Raw genomic sequence first — 17084 nt, 5'->3', positions numbered from 1 at the left:
CCAAGGGGGCTTGTGAATCCTGGTACATGATCAACACCTGCTGTCTGCTACCAACTGCTGGGTTCTGTTGCAGATGAACTCAAAAACACCCACTAACTTCTAGAGCATTAAAGAAAATACAAGGGCAAGCAAACTGGATCACGGGTGTCAGAGAGGACACCCTGTGGGACTACTAGCATGGGAGAAAGCTTCTGCAGTAAATATTGTAACGTCATCTTACAAGGCAGGAGATCAGCGAATGCACGCTAAACTCTGCGCATCTCCTCTGGCTGTTTACGCTGGACTATGATTCATTGCCTTTGAGTTCAGGTCACAGCAGGAGGCTGGGGTGAAGAAGTACGTCAATTCCAGCCAGTGATGACCTGAACTTGATTGTGGGCATTAGCAGAAGACTTGAGATCTGCCTTTCTGCAGGGAATTAACCAATGCACCAAGTCAATTCCATGCATATATGAAAACCGGAGCCCAGGAAGCCTGTCTTTTTTTCTGTGTAGCATGCAGAGCCCTGTTAGCAGCCACTCATTATATATAGCATCAGGCAGAGCACTGAGGTGCCTTGTCAGCCCTGATAACAGTTGATGTGCAGCAGGCTTTGAAAATTTTTCAACTTTTTCACTTCATAGGTACATCCCTCTGCCTCCTCTTCTTCAGAGGATGAAAGCCAGACTGAACTTCATGCTGCACCATGATGTTAATTCACATTTGTCAGCCCAGTCTTTGATGCCAAGACAAAGAGAATCAGTCTCTCCATTATTTCAAAGAGCCATCTCCTCGGCACTCTTGGCATCTCTAATCAGAGCAGCTGTCTGGTCTTCAAAGTGATCTGCTCCCAAGGGGACCTCTTTTGTAAACAACAAAAGTCCCAGACATGGCACTACAGAAAAGATAGCAGGATAAAAATGGAGAAAGGCTCTAGAATCATCAACTGGCCAAGCCAAAAAACCTGCCATGTAAACAAATGAAATATAGTTTATTTTCCTTAAACAGGAATCTGACAGAGTGGGTCTTTGCCCATGAAAGTTTACGCTCTGTTAGAGCCGTTAGTCTATAAGGTGCCACAGGACTTTTCATTGTTTTCCCTTAAATAGGTCATCACTCAATATCGCCCCAGAAAGAGAAGCTCATCTCGGCCCTGTAACAAGGTAATACCTGGTACTTGGGAAAGGTTAGTGGGAAATCTTGCAGTCGTCTAGGTATAACCTATGTGCAGCTGCCCAGGCAACAGAGAACACAGGAGCTGGGGTGTCCCAGGATGCATGTCTATTTCAGTGCTTAGTGTACCGATTCATCCCGTTAGCTTCATTCAGCCTTTGTGTGGATCTCCTCCCACGCCTTTTGAGTGCTCGCTCTTCCCACACAATGGCTGGGGAGTCAGAGTCCTCCTGCCCCTTACCCATAGCGGTGCCTGCCAACATCTCGGATCAGCCTCTCTGAGAGGTAGGCGCCAATGCGGTCCAACTTTTCCGGTGCTGACAGCGCGTAGAAGGTCAGCTTCTCCATGTTGGTTTTCACCAGCCCATCCTGGAAAACAGACACACAGGGAGCATGAGCATCTTCGCATTCTGAAAGGCAATCCTCAGCTCTCGGCCGCCAGCTTAAAATCAACAGCCCTGGGAGTCATGCAGATTGCCAGACTGGGTTACATCAGGGGTCCCATTAGACAATTAACCGCTCATATCTCTGAGGCTGGCCAGATTCCAGAACCCCTCACCCCACCAAGTCAGCTGTCAGCATCCATTAGCATTTAAGTATCTGCTGTCCTGCAGCCTGAGCGAAAGTAGTGCAGGAGTCATTGCAGTTCCCAGCAGCTGCTTCACAGCCGACACAGGCTGGCAGCCGGGGCCCAGGATCAAAGGACTGACTGGCCAAAGCTGTACTGCTTGCCAGGGAGCCCTCCGGGTCAGGCCGGAAGCAGGCAGCTGAGGAACTGACAACTGAGGAACAATCCGAGACCTCTGCCTCTGGGGCTGACAACCTGCCAGCCTGCATCAGCCTTCAACCTGCCTCACTCCACTGAAAGAAACAGAGCTCAACTGTTACAGGTCACCTCTGCTATTGCTCCTTTTGCCTCAAGCTTTGCCTCCAGCTGTGACAAGCCACATAGTTTTTGCATGGGTGGTAGCGACTCACTGCTGTGCGCAGGTAGCTGGCTCAAAGGCCGTTTGTCAGGCACCTGGGCCACCTCCGATAAGAGAATGCTAGACATGCGAAGACTCACCTTTCATAATCTCTTTACGACGGTCTTTAGAACCAAGTGATCTTCAGCCACAATGGCAGAAGACACTAGACCAGAGACTGCCTTGTACACCTGGTGCAGTTTACACCTTCAAGGGGTTGCATAAGTAACTGGGATAATTACGTGCGTTGTCAGCACGAGCAACAGTCTCCCAGCTCTCTTTGAAGATTTTATTGCCACCCTGTTAGAAGACCACTCATTGAGCATCTCAAGTTTAATTCCTGCTCATGTATGATGGGATTCATAAGGAGGTGACTACTGCAGAAAGGGATCTAGGGGTCATAGTGGACCACAAGCTAAATAGAAGTCAACAGTGTGACACTGTTGCAAAAAACCAAATGTGATTCTGGGATGCATTAACAGGAATGTAATGAGCAAGACATGAGAAGTCATTCTTCTGCTTTACTCTGTGCTGGTTAGGCCTCAATTGCAGTATTGTGTCCAGTTCTGGGCACCACGTTTCAGGAAAGATGTGTAGAAACTGGAGAAGGTCCACAGAAGAGAGAAAAAATAAAGGTCTAGAAAACAGAACTTATGAGAGAAAACTGAAGAAACTGGGCTTGTTTAGTTTGGAAAAGAGACGGCTGAGAGGGGACATGAGAGCAGTTTTCAAGCACCTAAAAGGAAATCACAAGAAGGAGGGAGCAAAATTGTTCTCCTTGACCACAGACAATTGGACAAGAAGCAAAGGGTTTAAACTGCAGAAAGGGAGGCCTGGGCTGAATATTAAGAAAAGCTTCCTAACCCTCAGAGTGGTTAAGCACTGGAATAAATTGCCTATGGAGGTTATGGAATCTCCATAACCGGAGATATTTAAGCATGGGGTAGACAACCACCTGTCTGGGATGATCTAGGTGGTGCTGGGTCCTGCTGTGAGGGCAGGGGGCCTCTTGATGACCTCTGAAGGTCCTTCCCAGTACTAGAATTCTATGACTCTGTATGGTTCTGTGTGGCCAGACTCAGTTACATGGAGCTGTTGCTAGAGTATTCTTCCACCCATCCATGACATTTATTATGCATCTGTTTTGTAGCCATCAGCAGCAGAACATCTCTTCAGTAGTTTCAGCAAAAGAAAATGTCATTCATTCCTTCAGGCAAAATTATACTCTAAGGTATCAAAGGGCTGCTCCAGTCAGTCCTTTCTTATCCCGAGGCTCAAGGGCGTCGCGATAGAAACATCTTTTCCCAGGACAATGACAGCATCTTCAAAGAGAGCTGAGGGATTGACACTTTCCCTGAGTGGGCAGGTAATTATCCCCGAGAGCTGCTTATGTGTCATGAAAAGCTTTGAAAAAACAGTTTTCTTTGGAAATCATTCTGTTCCCCTTTGAGATGCTTTCAACAGTCCTCCTCCCTCGTTCTGTACTGCCAAGGACTTCAGAGTGAAAATACCAGCCTCGCTTCTGGAGAGGCTTCTGCTGCTCCTACTTCCCCTGTTTATGTCCTTACCAGTGGGGCACACGCTTGATGGGCCTGTGGGTGAAGTTGGGGGGCATCTCCGTGTTCCCAGGAGGGGTGGGACCTTGGATGGAATGGACACGGCTGAGGACAGCCAACCCTTAGCCTCACCCAGAACACTGGGCCACAGGGCCCCGTCTTCAGAGCCAGCCGGAGCATGCTGCCTGGCATTCTGGCAGCAATTTAAAGGATTCATGGCTCTGGCTGCTGCTGTTCCTGTGTTGGCAGTAGAAACTGGGAGCCCTGGGCCTTTCTGAATTGCTGGGCTCTGGGGCAACATCCCCTCCCTCCCACATCAGCGGGCCTGGTCCTTATCCACCTGTGACATCAACCATTGAAACGACACAGGTGTCAGGAAAGCCCAAGTGGGGCACGTATGTTTTGTCAGGCCAACTTCCCTGGGAGAGAGACAAGCCTTTAAGCTTACACAAGGCTCTTCTCCAAGTCTGGGAAACACACACAGAGTGGAACCGATGTCACACAGAGACGTGTGACAATGTGAGAAATAAACACCCGACGTGAGATGCTCTTTAAAAAAAACTGGCAGTGACGCATATTCCTGACTCTGCTGTCTGTGCTTTAGGGCAGCGTTTCCCAAGTGTGGTCCAGAGCCCCATACCAGTGCTTGGGAAAAAAAGTATCGGTTCTTAGAAAACATACAAATTATCAGGCACAATCCTATTAATTTGGTTCATTTTGTATTTCCCTGCATAACAAAAGTAACAACGAATTAGGCAGTTAAGTATTTCAACCCAGATTTATATTATTATGTACTACTATTATTGTTAATAAATAATAAAAACACAGAACATTTATTCATTTTTCATTCTTTTCTTACATGTGTTTATATTTTTGGGCCACAAAATAAGGAACTGAAAAAAAAATGGGTTCTAACTATATAAAGTTTGGGACACCCTGCTTTAGGGCAATCCTGGGAGCCAGGAGTCCTAGGTTACCTTCCTTGTACAGCTCAGCCACCCAGGGAGCTTGGGAAAAATCACTAGCAGCCAATGCTTCTGAATTCTAGGAAGAAAGGTGCTACAGATGAGCAACTGATTGCAGTTAGCTCAAGTTCACTGTCGTGATCATAAGTGCCAGGCTAGACACTGTGCCAACTTCGGGACAGAACTCAGCCTGGAGTTCACCACATGCGCCAGAGCCTTGGCGCTAATGTAGGGGGATGGTTTATGTAACGCGGCTGATCGGTGCGCGAGATAGAACCTGGCGCCTCCGGAGCTGAATGCACAAGCCTCTAGTGCATAACCTAAAAGCCATCTGCCTCTTAGCTAAGGCTGCAGCAGGCTCACTAATCCCTAAGTGGTCTCTGTGCCATTGGCAGGGATAGAACACTACACCCAGGTGGTGTGTGGGATTCATTTAGACTAGTATTTGCAGCTGTGGTCATCACCTCAAGCTGACGAGGAATCTGTTAAGCCCTGGTCTAGACAAACCCAGAGAGGACAGTACAGCTCGAGGAGTACGGGCTTGGTCTTTTGGTACCAACACAAAATACTTCCGACAAAATCAAGGGCACATTACAGAAATTAAAATCCTCCCTGTACGGCCCTGTGAGCCTTAGAAAGTCCCCTCTTCTGCAAGGACCTTTCCAGGCATGCAGGTGAATAGCACTCAACGACAGCAAGGGTACTTCTAGGCTGTCTGGTAAATCGACCCGATCAGGGTCGATCTTCCTGGGTTCAACTTCTCATGCGTGACACGTGAAATTAAACTATCAGGGTCAACAGTCGACCTCTGTACTCCTTAATCTCATTAGGAGTAAGCCTGGTCCGATGGGAGAGTTTCTCCTGTCAACCTCCCATGGTGATGACGGCCACGTATGTCGATGGTAGATAAGTTGATTCCAGCTACGCAAATGCCATAGCTGGAAATGCCTGTCTACGACTGACTTTAAGGTCTGCTGTACACCTGGCCTGAGTTTCTGCAGTTCCCTGCACACAGGGGAAACATGGAAACTCTGCGACTGTTTCCAGCAAGCAGGCTGTGAAGCTGCTGAGTTTCATGTAAAAAAGGGGAACCTCATTTACCTCTGGATCCTCCGGAAAGATATTGTCAACTAATCTCTTGTACCGGGGACGCAATGCGCCGCAGCAACCACACACACCTGGAAAAGAAAGAAAAAGCTATTCAGGACTACAGCAAGGCAATGGTCCCCCTCATTATGTATTCTTCATCAAGTGCTAGCAGCATGCTCGGACCAAAGGAGGAGATTCCAGGGAGAGGCACATTGGACAGAAAACCTGGACCCTGCTAACAAAGGATAATAACCATCACAACATGACTCAGTAACTGCTCAGGGCTGCGAGGACTTGGAAAGGGATGAACCACGAAGAGTAACGCCACTGCAAAATATCACAACTGAGAAAACAAGGAGAACACTGGGAATCCCATGCAGAGCCCCAACGGGTTCTCTGTCCTACTTTAGGAGTATCCTCAGTTTACCTGCTGCGTATGATCCTGCCTGGCTGCATGGAGTTAGATCCAAGAAAGCAGCTGGGGAAAAGCAAACAGGTAAGGAAGCAATGACACGTAACGAAGAACCCAAGATAATGCCCAGGGTCTTTAAGGGAATGATTAATAGGGAAATGCCCACCTGCCTGGCTCCAAACAGGCTAACAGATTAAACTTCCCCCAGGCTGTTGCCTAGGACCAAAGAGGCACTAAGCCATTAGAGAGCCTGGCTCAGAGAGGCATTACAGGGTGGGGAGCAGTAAGCAGCAACAGCTGGAGACGTGTCTCTGGCAGAGACATCTAAGGAGAACACGGCTGGGGCGCTTCATCTCGCCCAGGCCATGCATCACACGTCTGGGCCGAGGGACACGTCCCAGCCCCTGCAAGGAAAGGCAAAAGTTGAGGTAAGACCCAGCCGGACAGGCCTTGTGTTGATCAACCCTTTCGTCTGCTTGTTCTGTCCCTTCGGATGAACAAATAACGCTTGGTTTTAAATACCCTGGTTTTGAGTCACTTTGATCAGCCTCTGCCCCAAGACCCTGGAAGAAAACCTCTTCTCGCTGAGAGGTGAAAGCAGCAAAGTTTGTGGCCAGAGGGGTTACTTTGAGTAAATCGCCATTTAGAAAAGATAGTGGATAAAAGGCAAGGCACTAGCACACTGGGCCCGATTGCAGTGCACTTGTGTGTGAAATTAGATAGCCTCATCCAACAGGTGCCCACCTATGCAAGAAAGTCACCTGCTGCCCAGCCTTACTGGTCCAGAGTTTAGCTGGTCCTTACTACTGAGAGCAAGTATTACAGAAGCAGCAACGGATGGACAAAATACAGCCCATTATAACCAGAGAGGGGACAGGCCCTTTAGTTTAATCTAGTCCTTCCCCTCTCCATCAATGTAGAACTCTTTCCTATATTATTCTTGATCCTCCAGAGGTCCCCATGGCATGCTGATGGAAGTGTCTCTTGAAGGTGTGAGTCATTACAATTTCACTAATCAATCAGTGCCAAAAAGACCCTGCACCAGATCCACCGTCCATGTCAGCATGGGTTATTTCCTGAATAGAGGTCCAGTTGAACTGTACCGGGCCACCCCATAGAGTAATGTCGTCAAGCGGGAATCATCCAGAGACCACAAAAATCTAATCCAGGCTCCATCGAAGGAGACCACAAAACCAACTCGCATAAGACATCAGACCTTCTGCTGTACCACAGGAAAGACACTAGACTTTAATCACCCACTCCCCTCTTTCTGCCCCTCCACGATCTTGGCACAAAGACAAAGACAAACAGCAGTATTAATTCATCCCCACCTGACCTCTTTCGCAGTTTGCCTGTCAAAACATTTCTCTCTCTCTCTGTCTAAACATTGTACTCGTGAGTTGATCGGCATCACTTCCATTCAGCTCTGTTTGCTGAGCGATAATGTTTCCATAGCTATTGCACAGTGCCAGCTTTGCAAAGGAACTGGGTACCCAGGAGACTCGAATTACACCGCCCTTTCCCCGCTTCTCTCTCTCCAAACAAAACCGCAGGCCAGTGGTGCTGTAGTAATTTATAGGGTGATGATGGCGCTAAGGTACATCCCTCCCAGATGCCAACTCTCTGGGACCAGACCAACCACACCCTTATGGTGTCCAGTCCAGCCTATCTGGGAGAGCTGGAGATCCTAGTCCCTCACTGCCCCAAGCTGGGGGCAGCTGCTGAACCCTGGGCCGAGGCCAGGAACAGAGCTCCAGGCTGATGGCAGGGCCCCGAACAGCAGCGGAACCTCCCAGGCCAGTAACCCGGGCCCTGGGGTTGGGTGACTGAGGGGCCCATGGTGCCCCAAGGGCCAGCATGCGGGAGAGCGAGACCAGGAGCAAACGCTGGCCCTGCAGTGACTTACGGAATACATTCCCGAGGAAGACGTGCCATCTTAACATGAACACGTTTAATCATGTCTGCAGAACGTCGGCAACCGGGTGTCACCAAACAGAGTTTTAAAAACACCAAGGGTGATGTATTCACACACACCACTGCTCACATGAGAGATGGGCTTGCCAAGGGGGAGGGGCCGTCCTTACCTATTCACAGAACGTACAGCAGCTGCGTAGGGCACTGGAAAATCTGGGGCATCACTGGGTCTTAATGTCCACACGCCTGCCTCTTCCTAGCCCTGTTCAGTGGCTGCTGCTGCTGCCCGGTGAGACTTACTCCGGAGAGGAGCTACTTGGCTTAAAAGTGAAAAATCCGCCCGACCTATCAGCGCAACACTGAATCTGTGGCAGAGCCATTCGAGCAGTAAGGAAGTCTTTTAGCGGGTACAGACGGTCAGTTTCTGACTTCACTGTCCATCGACAGGACCTTAATGTAAATTCGGCTTTGCAAAGGTTTTATTAGTGCATTGCTGAAAATTATAAAAGTCACGTCTCTAAACAATTGTCACCCCCCGCCCCCCGGCCCCGGGGTGCTGCTGGGCACAGGGACACCAGCTCAATAGTACTGTGTAGGGCCCCTCTGTAAATCCTAAGGACAGCCCCAGACAATTATGGAACCTCTGTCTTCTACGTCACCCATCCCCATCTGTTCCACATCAGCAATAGCCAAATGATGGCTGTTTGGAAAACGATAGCAGCTTGGGGAAGAGGGAAGTCTCAGCCCACATCCAGGGCAGAAACACCCACCTGGAAAGAAACATAGGTGAGAATGGCCCCGATACTGTGCTTTATGGACAATGATGAACGCTCACTATACACTGGTATTACTAAGAGAGGAAAGCTGGGCCAGTGGCTAGAGCCTGCCTGGGGGACCAAGTTCCCACTTTTCGAAACAAGTCATGTGGGACCAGAGGTAAGTCGCTCAGTCTCTCTGTGCCAGTCCAATGGGGACACCAGCACCAGCCTCCTTCACAGGGGTGTTGAAGATACATCCACTAAAGACCAGGAGGTGTTCAGACAGAGTGATGGGGGCCATATAAGTCAGGGAGCTAGAAAAAGACCATCTCTGTTTTACAGACGGAGGAAGCAAGCTACAGAGAGAAGTGATTTGCTGAAGGTCACCAGAACCAGACCTGGGAGTGGCTCCCTGGAGCCCTGACTCCCAGCCCCACTTCTCTAGTGAGTCCAAGACCCTTCCCAGAACATCCTGGCTGGTACAGATCAGCCCATAGAGACAATCTCAGGCCCAAAAGACAGAATGATGAATTCCTGATCTCACAGCATCTCCCAGTGTCCTGATCAGATCCCAATTCAGAGAACATCACTGGCTCTTCTTAAATTTCCCCCTCCAGTCTCTGCTGAATGCGGCATTATCCTTCACTTCCTGTCCGCACCTGCTGCTGTGTATTAATGAACTGGGATCACAACACCCCCTACAGCCTCCCAGACAGATTCCTTCAGGATGAAAGATGTTATAGGAAGGTAAGATTCGATTACGTCGGATCAGCCAGTGTGAACAGTCCACTGCCTTAAATTTCATCTGAACACCACTTGGCAGTCAGTGCAGACCACAAAGACAGCATCAAATGCTCTTTGAACGTATCCAGATCATGCTCCTCCCCAGCTGACATTGCCTAAAGGTGCCCGAGCACCACCCCAGAGGCAAGTAATTTTAAAGAGTTTGTTCGGCAAGTGCACATCAGAAAAAGTTCCTCACGCACCTGCCGGGCTCTAATCGTTGGGTATTATCAATGTTACACTTTGCTTCCTCGTACGCTACTACAGGCTCACACTTGCTTTGAAAATGATTGGCACATAAAAATAGAGATCATTTGGCCTGTGAAACTTGTCCCTGTACCTTACCCAGGATCTTAGGACATTGCTGTATCCCTCTCAACAGAGCAATGGATTGTAGAGAAAAGGTACTTTCCAGTTTTGGTACAGTGAAGGAGGAGGCTTTGTTCGCAATCAATCATTCTGCTCCCTTCTGTCTCAGTGCCTGGGTTGAGTGTGTGTGGTTTAGTACCAGGGGATTTAACACACAGGGGTTCTCACCCCACCTTTGCCCCAGAGACACCTCACTGTGGCCACTTGGTCTAGTCACTTCCTTTCTCAATGCCTCTGTATTTCCACCTGTCCTGCTGAATGGAGACCTTTGCAGGGCTCAAGTGATTAATAGTTGCAAAGTGCTTTGAGAGCCTTGGTGAAGAGCAGCTAGAGGGGGAGGGATAGCTCAGTGGTTTGAGCAATGGCCTACTAAACCCAGGATTGTGAGCTTAGTTCTTGAAGGGACTGTTTAAGGATCTAGGGTAAAGGGCTTTTTTTTTTTTTTTAAGGAAGGGAGGGGCAGGAAACTGGACTCAATGACCTCCTGGGGTCCTTTCCAGCTCTGTGAGATGTCTCTCTCTCTCTATGTATACAGGCATTATAGCTCAGGTATCCAGCCTGCTTAAAACTCCCTTTGTTAGGTGCACTACACACCAATTTGTTTTCTCAGCAGTGAAGCGGTTTATGAGGCTGCTGAATTCCCCCCAGAGGTGGCTGCCTGCCAGCCAAGGCTGAAGTAACTGCTGTATAGACTTTGCAAATCTCCCAAAGTCTGAAATGTAAGTGGTTGATACCCTTTACCCTCAGGCCCCCTCCTTTTTAGAAAGAGACTGCCTGCGGGAATGAGCGCCTGCTCAGACGGGAATGCAGGAAGCCATCTGCCACTCACGCCAGCTCTCAGCTCAGGCGTTGCAGGATTTCACAGGGCTGTTTTGTTTCCTGAAACGGGATTGCTCGCTTACCGAACCCATCACTGCTGAGCAAATGCAGCATCACCCAGAGGAACAGCGCCTGTGAAATCCTCAGCCACAGCTGCCAGCCATCCCAAAGGTAGCAGGACTCAAAAAGCTCCCTGCTCGGCTGGGTGAACCTGGCCTCACTGGTGGTGGTGAACGACAGAGCATGGCTCTTTTGCCCTTTGGGCTTTCACGCTCCCTTCCTTTCTGGGCATTGATTTTTTGTAATTCCCCTCTGGCTTCCTCCTCCAAAAGCAGCTATCGATTTCTCTTTCTTTCCAATACAAGAGCCCTTTAATCTAGCCTCTTAATAAAGGCTTGTTTCCTATTCACATCAAAACCGGTGTCTTATGATCTTGTAAAGCCTCCTAATAAATTGCTCGAGTCTCAGAGCTCTGTGTCAGTATCCTCTCCGCTATGTGCATCGCTGACAGACAGTCCCTGGGCCAGCTACAGAGCTGCACTCATTTATACCAGCTGAGGATCTGGCCCTTTGACGTCAGTAGGTTTACACCAGGGATGGAGCTGGCTCCTCAACACTGTCGTTAAAATTCCCCAGGGGCTCGCTGCCTGTTCACAAGCCCTTCCTCTAGGATCTCTGAATCTCTTCCCGTAAATCCTCCCATTAGCTCTGAATCTGGGTCCCCTTCATCCTCTCCCCCGCCCCCCGTCTCCACACACATTATCTCCTCTCCAGAAATGTGACTTCAGAGTATTGGTAGGTCTAATTCAGATTTCCCTCTCTCCCCTCCCAAGTCCTGGAAAAGCAGCTCATACAGCTGAGCTGCAAATGCATCAAGGATCCCACGACTATTAAACAGCACAACGATAGCTAATGCTTTCCCAGTCACCTGACACGATCGGCCTTTTGGAAGAACGGGACTGAAAGATGGCCTTTGCAGAACAGCAGCGGGCAGGACAAATGTGAAAAGCCCCCCAGTCCTGCTGGCAGGAAAAGAGACTAGCTTAGGCACAAAACACCGAGGAGTGGTGGTGGTTATGAATCTAGAAAAAAAATTAGGAGGTGAATGCAATTTACAAGAATAATAGATTCTCTCCCCCTGCATAGGGGGTATCAAACTTGGGGGACATCCCCAGATGGCTGGACACAGCCCCGGGTCCCATTGGAACTCCGTTAGCTCATCTTAAAATTGCTTATAAGAGCCTAGCAGATCCATTACTATTGTTATTCAGATTGTGGTCGCAGGTAGACAGCCCCCCCCGTAGGGATCTGGGGCCTTCTGTATTAAGCACTGCACAAATATATAGACACGGACACACTTTAAGCTTACAGCTTAAAGCGATTCAGGGCAGGTTCTACAGCATCGCTTTTAAGACTTACGACACACGCACCCCAGTGGAAAACCCACCGGAGGGTGGGAGGACAATTGCAGTAGAGCAAAACGGCTTCTCATTTTTTTTCCTCCACAAGGACACGCCCCCCAAAAGCGGGCTGTCCAGGTGAGAGGTGCAGGATGTGCTGATCGAGCCCATTGCAAGTCAGCTGCCTGTCCTACCCAGCCCTGCACATCACAGGCAATCGATTCTCCCTCTGGAAAATGCCCTGATGTAGGACCAAGGCTGCCTCCCTCTCTCAACTAGTGTCATGAACAGCTCCTGCTAACACAGACAGGTCCTGGTTTATATCCCCATAGCAAAGTCCTTTTCCCCACCCCTGGCATGCGGCTACATGAGGCTGGAGAGCATCTGGCAGAAGTGGAGGGCACACAGCAAAGTGCAAATCTTGGGGTGACCAGGCAAATCTGTATGGCCCCCCAGCAATGCCATGGGATCTGTCCCACGCACGGCCAACAGGATCCTGCCTCTCAAAGGCCCATCTGAAAGACCCAGCTCCAGGGAAAGGCATGGGGCTCAAAGGACCTGCCCCGGAAGGGTTTTGGCCACCGAACATGTGGCTCTGCAGAACTCCCTCTTTCACCCTTGGCATGAGGCCTGGCATACTCTGGCCCTCACCAGCAGCTGTCTGTTCCCGTTCCCTTGACTACCAGCACATCCCCCTCCCTGGTACATGGCAGCCCCCTCCTCCCAGAAAGGCTCAGCCTTTGGTGCCCCAGTACCCAGACAGGCCTCAGGCCTAGTCCCCACTAAGAGCCAGACCCCTGTTCCCACCACAGCTCCAGGACAAGCTCCAGGCTCCAGCTCCCTCTGGTCTCAGGGGTGGTGAGTTATGTGGGCCAAGGTGCTTGGGTTCCAGGAGGCCTAGAATCAAAGTTCCTGGCCGGGTCTCTCCCCTAACCTCACCTGCCACCCCCAGGTGTCCCCCACACTGTGTCCCCAGGCCTGCTGGCCACCCCCAGGAGAATGAAAAGGACTTGGGGCCCCCACCAGCGGTGCAGCGGGGGGGCAGGCACAGATTTCTGCTCACGCTGCACAGCTGCTGGCACATCTGTGCAGCTCCTGGGTGGGAGGGTGTCTGTGCGGCCCCACTCCCTGTCGCCCTGCAGCCAATGGGAACTACAAGGGCAGTGGTCACGGGCAGCTGCACTGTGAGGAGACCCACTGCCCCAAGCTCCTGCCTGAGAGCTGCTGCCAGAGGGGGGTGTGGGTCACTTACAGGAGCTGCCCCGGGTAAGCACTGTGTCCCTCATGCCTTCGTGCACCCCTCTCCTGCCCCACAGCTCCTTCCCAGAGCCTGCACCCCCATCCCCTGCCCAGAGCCTGCAGCCAACCCTCAACAGAGCCTGAAACCCAGAGCCTCTCCTGCCCCCAACCTCCCTCCGAGCTCACCCCCAAACCTCCCTCTGAGCTCACTCCCTCCCACCAAACTTGCACCCCTCCCACGCCCACCTCCAGCCTCTGTCTCAGAGCCTGCGACCCTCTGCCACCCAAACTCCCAGAGCTCTCAGCGTGTGTGTGTGGGGGGAGGAGGGGAGCCTTGGACTCATTCTGGGCACCACCACAAATTCTGCAAACCTGCTGCTAAGCGTGGTCCCCTCCCTGGCCGGGGAGGCAGCTGCACTCCAGGGATCCTTCCTTCTCCACCCCTCCCCACTGGGGCCTCCTTGCCCACATGATGCCCCATTACTGGGGCAGGGGAGGGTGAAGTGCTGGCTCCGAAGGACCTGTGCCCTTGAGCAACCCAGCCCTGAGCATTGCAGCCAATCCTGTTGTTCCTGCCCACGGGCTCTAGCTGGTGTAGGGGTACAGCTGTCTGTACAACTCCAGCAGAACTGCAGAGGCCGGGGCACGGAGCAGGCCCCGTGTCACTGTGCAGCGCCTCCCGCCACTCCGAACTTCAGAGCAACAGCGGGGAGACGTTCAGAGCCTCCTGCTCCAAAACCCCAAGACCAGGCCACTTGAGCTAAAGGGGAATCGCGCCAGTTGCGGTACAGGGCTTATGACAGTCCAACACACCCAGTGCCATCTCATGGTCTCCATTCCCCAAATCATCCCCCCATCCCAGCATTTCGCCCCAATATCCTGTGTAATTACTACGTGGCATCCCCAAAGGCTAGCAAACAGTGCAAGATGAACTTCATTTCCATGCTCCAGGCTTCATTGCCCCTTGCCGCTGGACTTCAGATACTGACTGAACCTCTCTGGTCCAGCAATATCCATGGTCTGGCAGGATTCTACTTAGTTGGATGTCCGCTGATCATGGGTGGGGGCAAGTTTCCAGCAGTCCCACGAAGTTTATTTACAGCCCCCAGCCCTGGCTCTCAGTGTTCTGTGCTGTTATTTAGCTGTAATTTACCCCTAAATGGCTTCTAAGAGCCCAGTAAGCAGTAGAAAGTAGTAATGTGCTAGACTATATTGACCCCCATTGGTCAGGCACTGGTCAGATCCCAAGTGTGCTGGACTGGAGAGGTTCAGCTTGTACCAGGGTGACAGGTGGAGGCTCACAGCCAAAAGACAATAAAAATCCACATAACTCTAGTCAGGATCCCTCCTTGCCACCCCCTCACCCCCACTCCAACAGAGCTACAGGCTGCCAGCAAACAAACATTCGACGAATTCTACATAGCTTACCTGCTACCCTGTGCACGCCAGTTTCTGTCATGTCTCCACACAGCCAAAGGGAGTCCGAAAAGTCACAGCAGGTCTCAAAAAGCCCAGAAGACAATAGTTATAATTCCACCTCCCTCCCCTGGCAGATTTTCTTCCCTCCTGCGGGGAGAGACCTACTTGTATGCCTCTGCATGGCCTGTAATGCACAAGCATCATGCTGGGAGGATGGCAGGCTCTTTTCTTCTTGCTCCTCAGGGTTATCCAAGCTTTTCCCACTGGGGGGCTGTACTGGCATCTTGCCAGGATCCAAAGGGCTGAGCCTCATTTGCATAATCAGGCTTAGCACTCATCTAGCGCTTGACTTGTTGGATGCACTTCACAGACATTTGCAAATGAATCCTCACAAGTCACCTGTGAGAGAAGCCAGTCTCTTCAGAGCATTTCGCAGATGTGGAAAACTGAGGCACAAAGTGGCAAAGTGATTTGCCCAAGGCCATAGGACAAGTCATTGGCAGAGCTAGGATCAGAACTCAGGCACTACTAGCTCCCAGTTTTGTGCTCAAGCTCCTACAGCACATCTCTGTGGAGACGCCAATGAGGCCTTCCCTGGATACCCTCCTTGCTAAAAACGGGAGTGGCCATTAACCATATTGTAAGAGTCCCTGGATCAGGTTTTTCCTGCTCCAGCTTAAAAGCAGATCTACCAGACAGGTGTCAAAGAGGTAGCCGAGTCAGTCTGCATCTTCGAGAACAAGAAGAAGTCCTGGGGCACCTTATAGACTAACAGACATTTTGTAGAGTGTTAGGTCTGTAAGGTGCCACAGGACTTCTCGTTGTTCTCGAAGACATAGGTATTTATCCATCCTCAACTGAACGACGGCTCATTTTATTAATCAACAGAAACTCCAGATGCACCAGATAGGATCAAAAAAGGAGAGAGAAATAAACCACAACTATATGGAAAACACTTGCCTGCCTACAGAAAACTTCAGTTTTATTGATCACAATTTTCAGCTGGAGAGAACTATATGTTTTGCCCCAAATCCAGAAAGTTTGATTCAGAAATGCCCACTTCAAGGCCTTATGGGAGATCGTTTCAGAACCTCATGCTCCCACATTTATCTGCAAAGTGGACCTGGACAAACTACAGTTCCCATGATACACCATAGCCTGCCCTTTAGCTGTACTGCCCTAGTGCATCATGGGAGATATAACCCAGCAGAGAGACCCAAGGCCTGGGGAAAAATGGGGGCATGGGCCACCGAAATGACAGCTCCCAAGAGGCATACAAGTAGCACTTCCAAGTAGAATTTCTGGGCCACAAACTGAACATTTGGTCAGTTTGTTATTTTACAAAAACAGTTGTCTAGTCATTTCATAGAATCCGAGGGCTGGAAGGGACCTCAGTAGGTCATCGAGTCCAGACCCCTGCTTCAAGCAGGATCAACCCCAACTCAGTCATCCCAGCCAGGACCTTGTCAAGCCTTAAGAACCTCTAGGGCTGGAGACTGCACCATGTCTAGGCAACACATTCCAGTGCTTTACCACCCTCCTGGTAAAACAGTTTTTCCAAACACCCAACCTCCACCTCCCCCACAGCAACTTCAGACCATTGCTCCTTGTTCTGCCATCCGTCACCACTGAGACCAGCCTCTCTCCATCCTCTTTAGAGCCCCGCTTCAGCAAGTTGAAGGCTGCAATCAAATCACCCCTCACTCTTCTCTTCTGAAAACTAAACAAGCCCAAATCTCTCAGCCGCTCCTCATAGGTCCTGTGCTCCAGCCCCCTAATCTTTCGCCGCCCTCCCCTGGACCCTATTCAAAGTATCCACATCTGTTCTATCCTGTGGGGACGGAATTGGACACAATACTCCAGATGTGGCCTCACCAGTGCCGAATTCTTCCGTTTTCCATTGAAAAATTATTCTGAAGGAAGAATGGTCAGTGAGCCCTAAACTCCCCATGCTTCAGGTCAGGAACTGAGAAGTGCTCAGAAGCAGCTTCCCCTAAGGACAGTGGAAATTTCCACCGCTCAGCTCTGTTGATTTTTTTCCCCCCTGACTTCCTCTGAAGCTGCTGGAAACAGCACACAGGTCTAGCTCAACCCCCTGCTGCGATTCAGGCTGTCATGTCCCACGCTGTGTTCATTATCATCAGCGACAAGAGCCGGGTGTTATGTTTTCTGCTCTGGCGGCTCAGTCAACAGAGCTAGAGGCACTCGCCGGACCTGAGCATCATGTGAGCCAAACGTCAGGCC

The 17084-nt window shown here is 50.5% G+C and overlaps 1 protein-coding gene across 5 annotated transcripts in view; it reads right to left on the bottom strand.

The window, feature by feature from the left end:
- Positions 1–17084, bottom strand: part of EFR3B (EFR3 homolog B) — a 127179-nt gene that overhangs the window by 72991 nt on the left and 37104 nt on the right. For 4 of the 5 annotated variants that reach the window (XM_074991425.1, XM_074991426.1, XM_074991428.1 and 1 more), the window contains exons 2-3: positions 5740–5816; positions 1394–1521 (exon numbers count right to left, since the gene is read on the bottom strand). In XM_074991425.1, coding sequence (XP_074847526.1) covers positions 1394–1521; positions 5740–5816 — 205 coding nt within the window. Of the gene's footprint in view, positions 1–1393; positions 1522–5739; positions 5817–8223; positions 8241–17084 lie in introns of those variants that run through there. The other variant, XM_074991429.1, reaches the window with a different exon arrangement.

This window comes from Carettochelys insculpta, chromosome 3 (genome assembly GCF_033958435.1).
Source record: "Carettochelys insculpta isolate YL-2023 chromosome 3, ASM3395843v1, whole genome shotgun sequence".
Lineage (NCBI taxonomy): Eukaryota > Metazoa > Chordata > Testudines > Carettochelyidae > Carettochelys > Carettochelys insculpta.
This window is presented reverse-complemented; position numbering and strand designations above follow the sequence as displayed.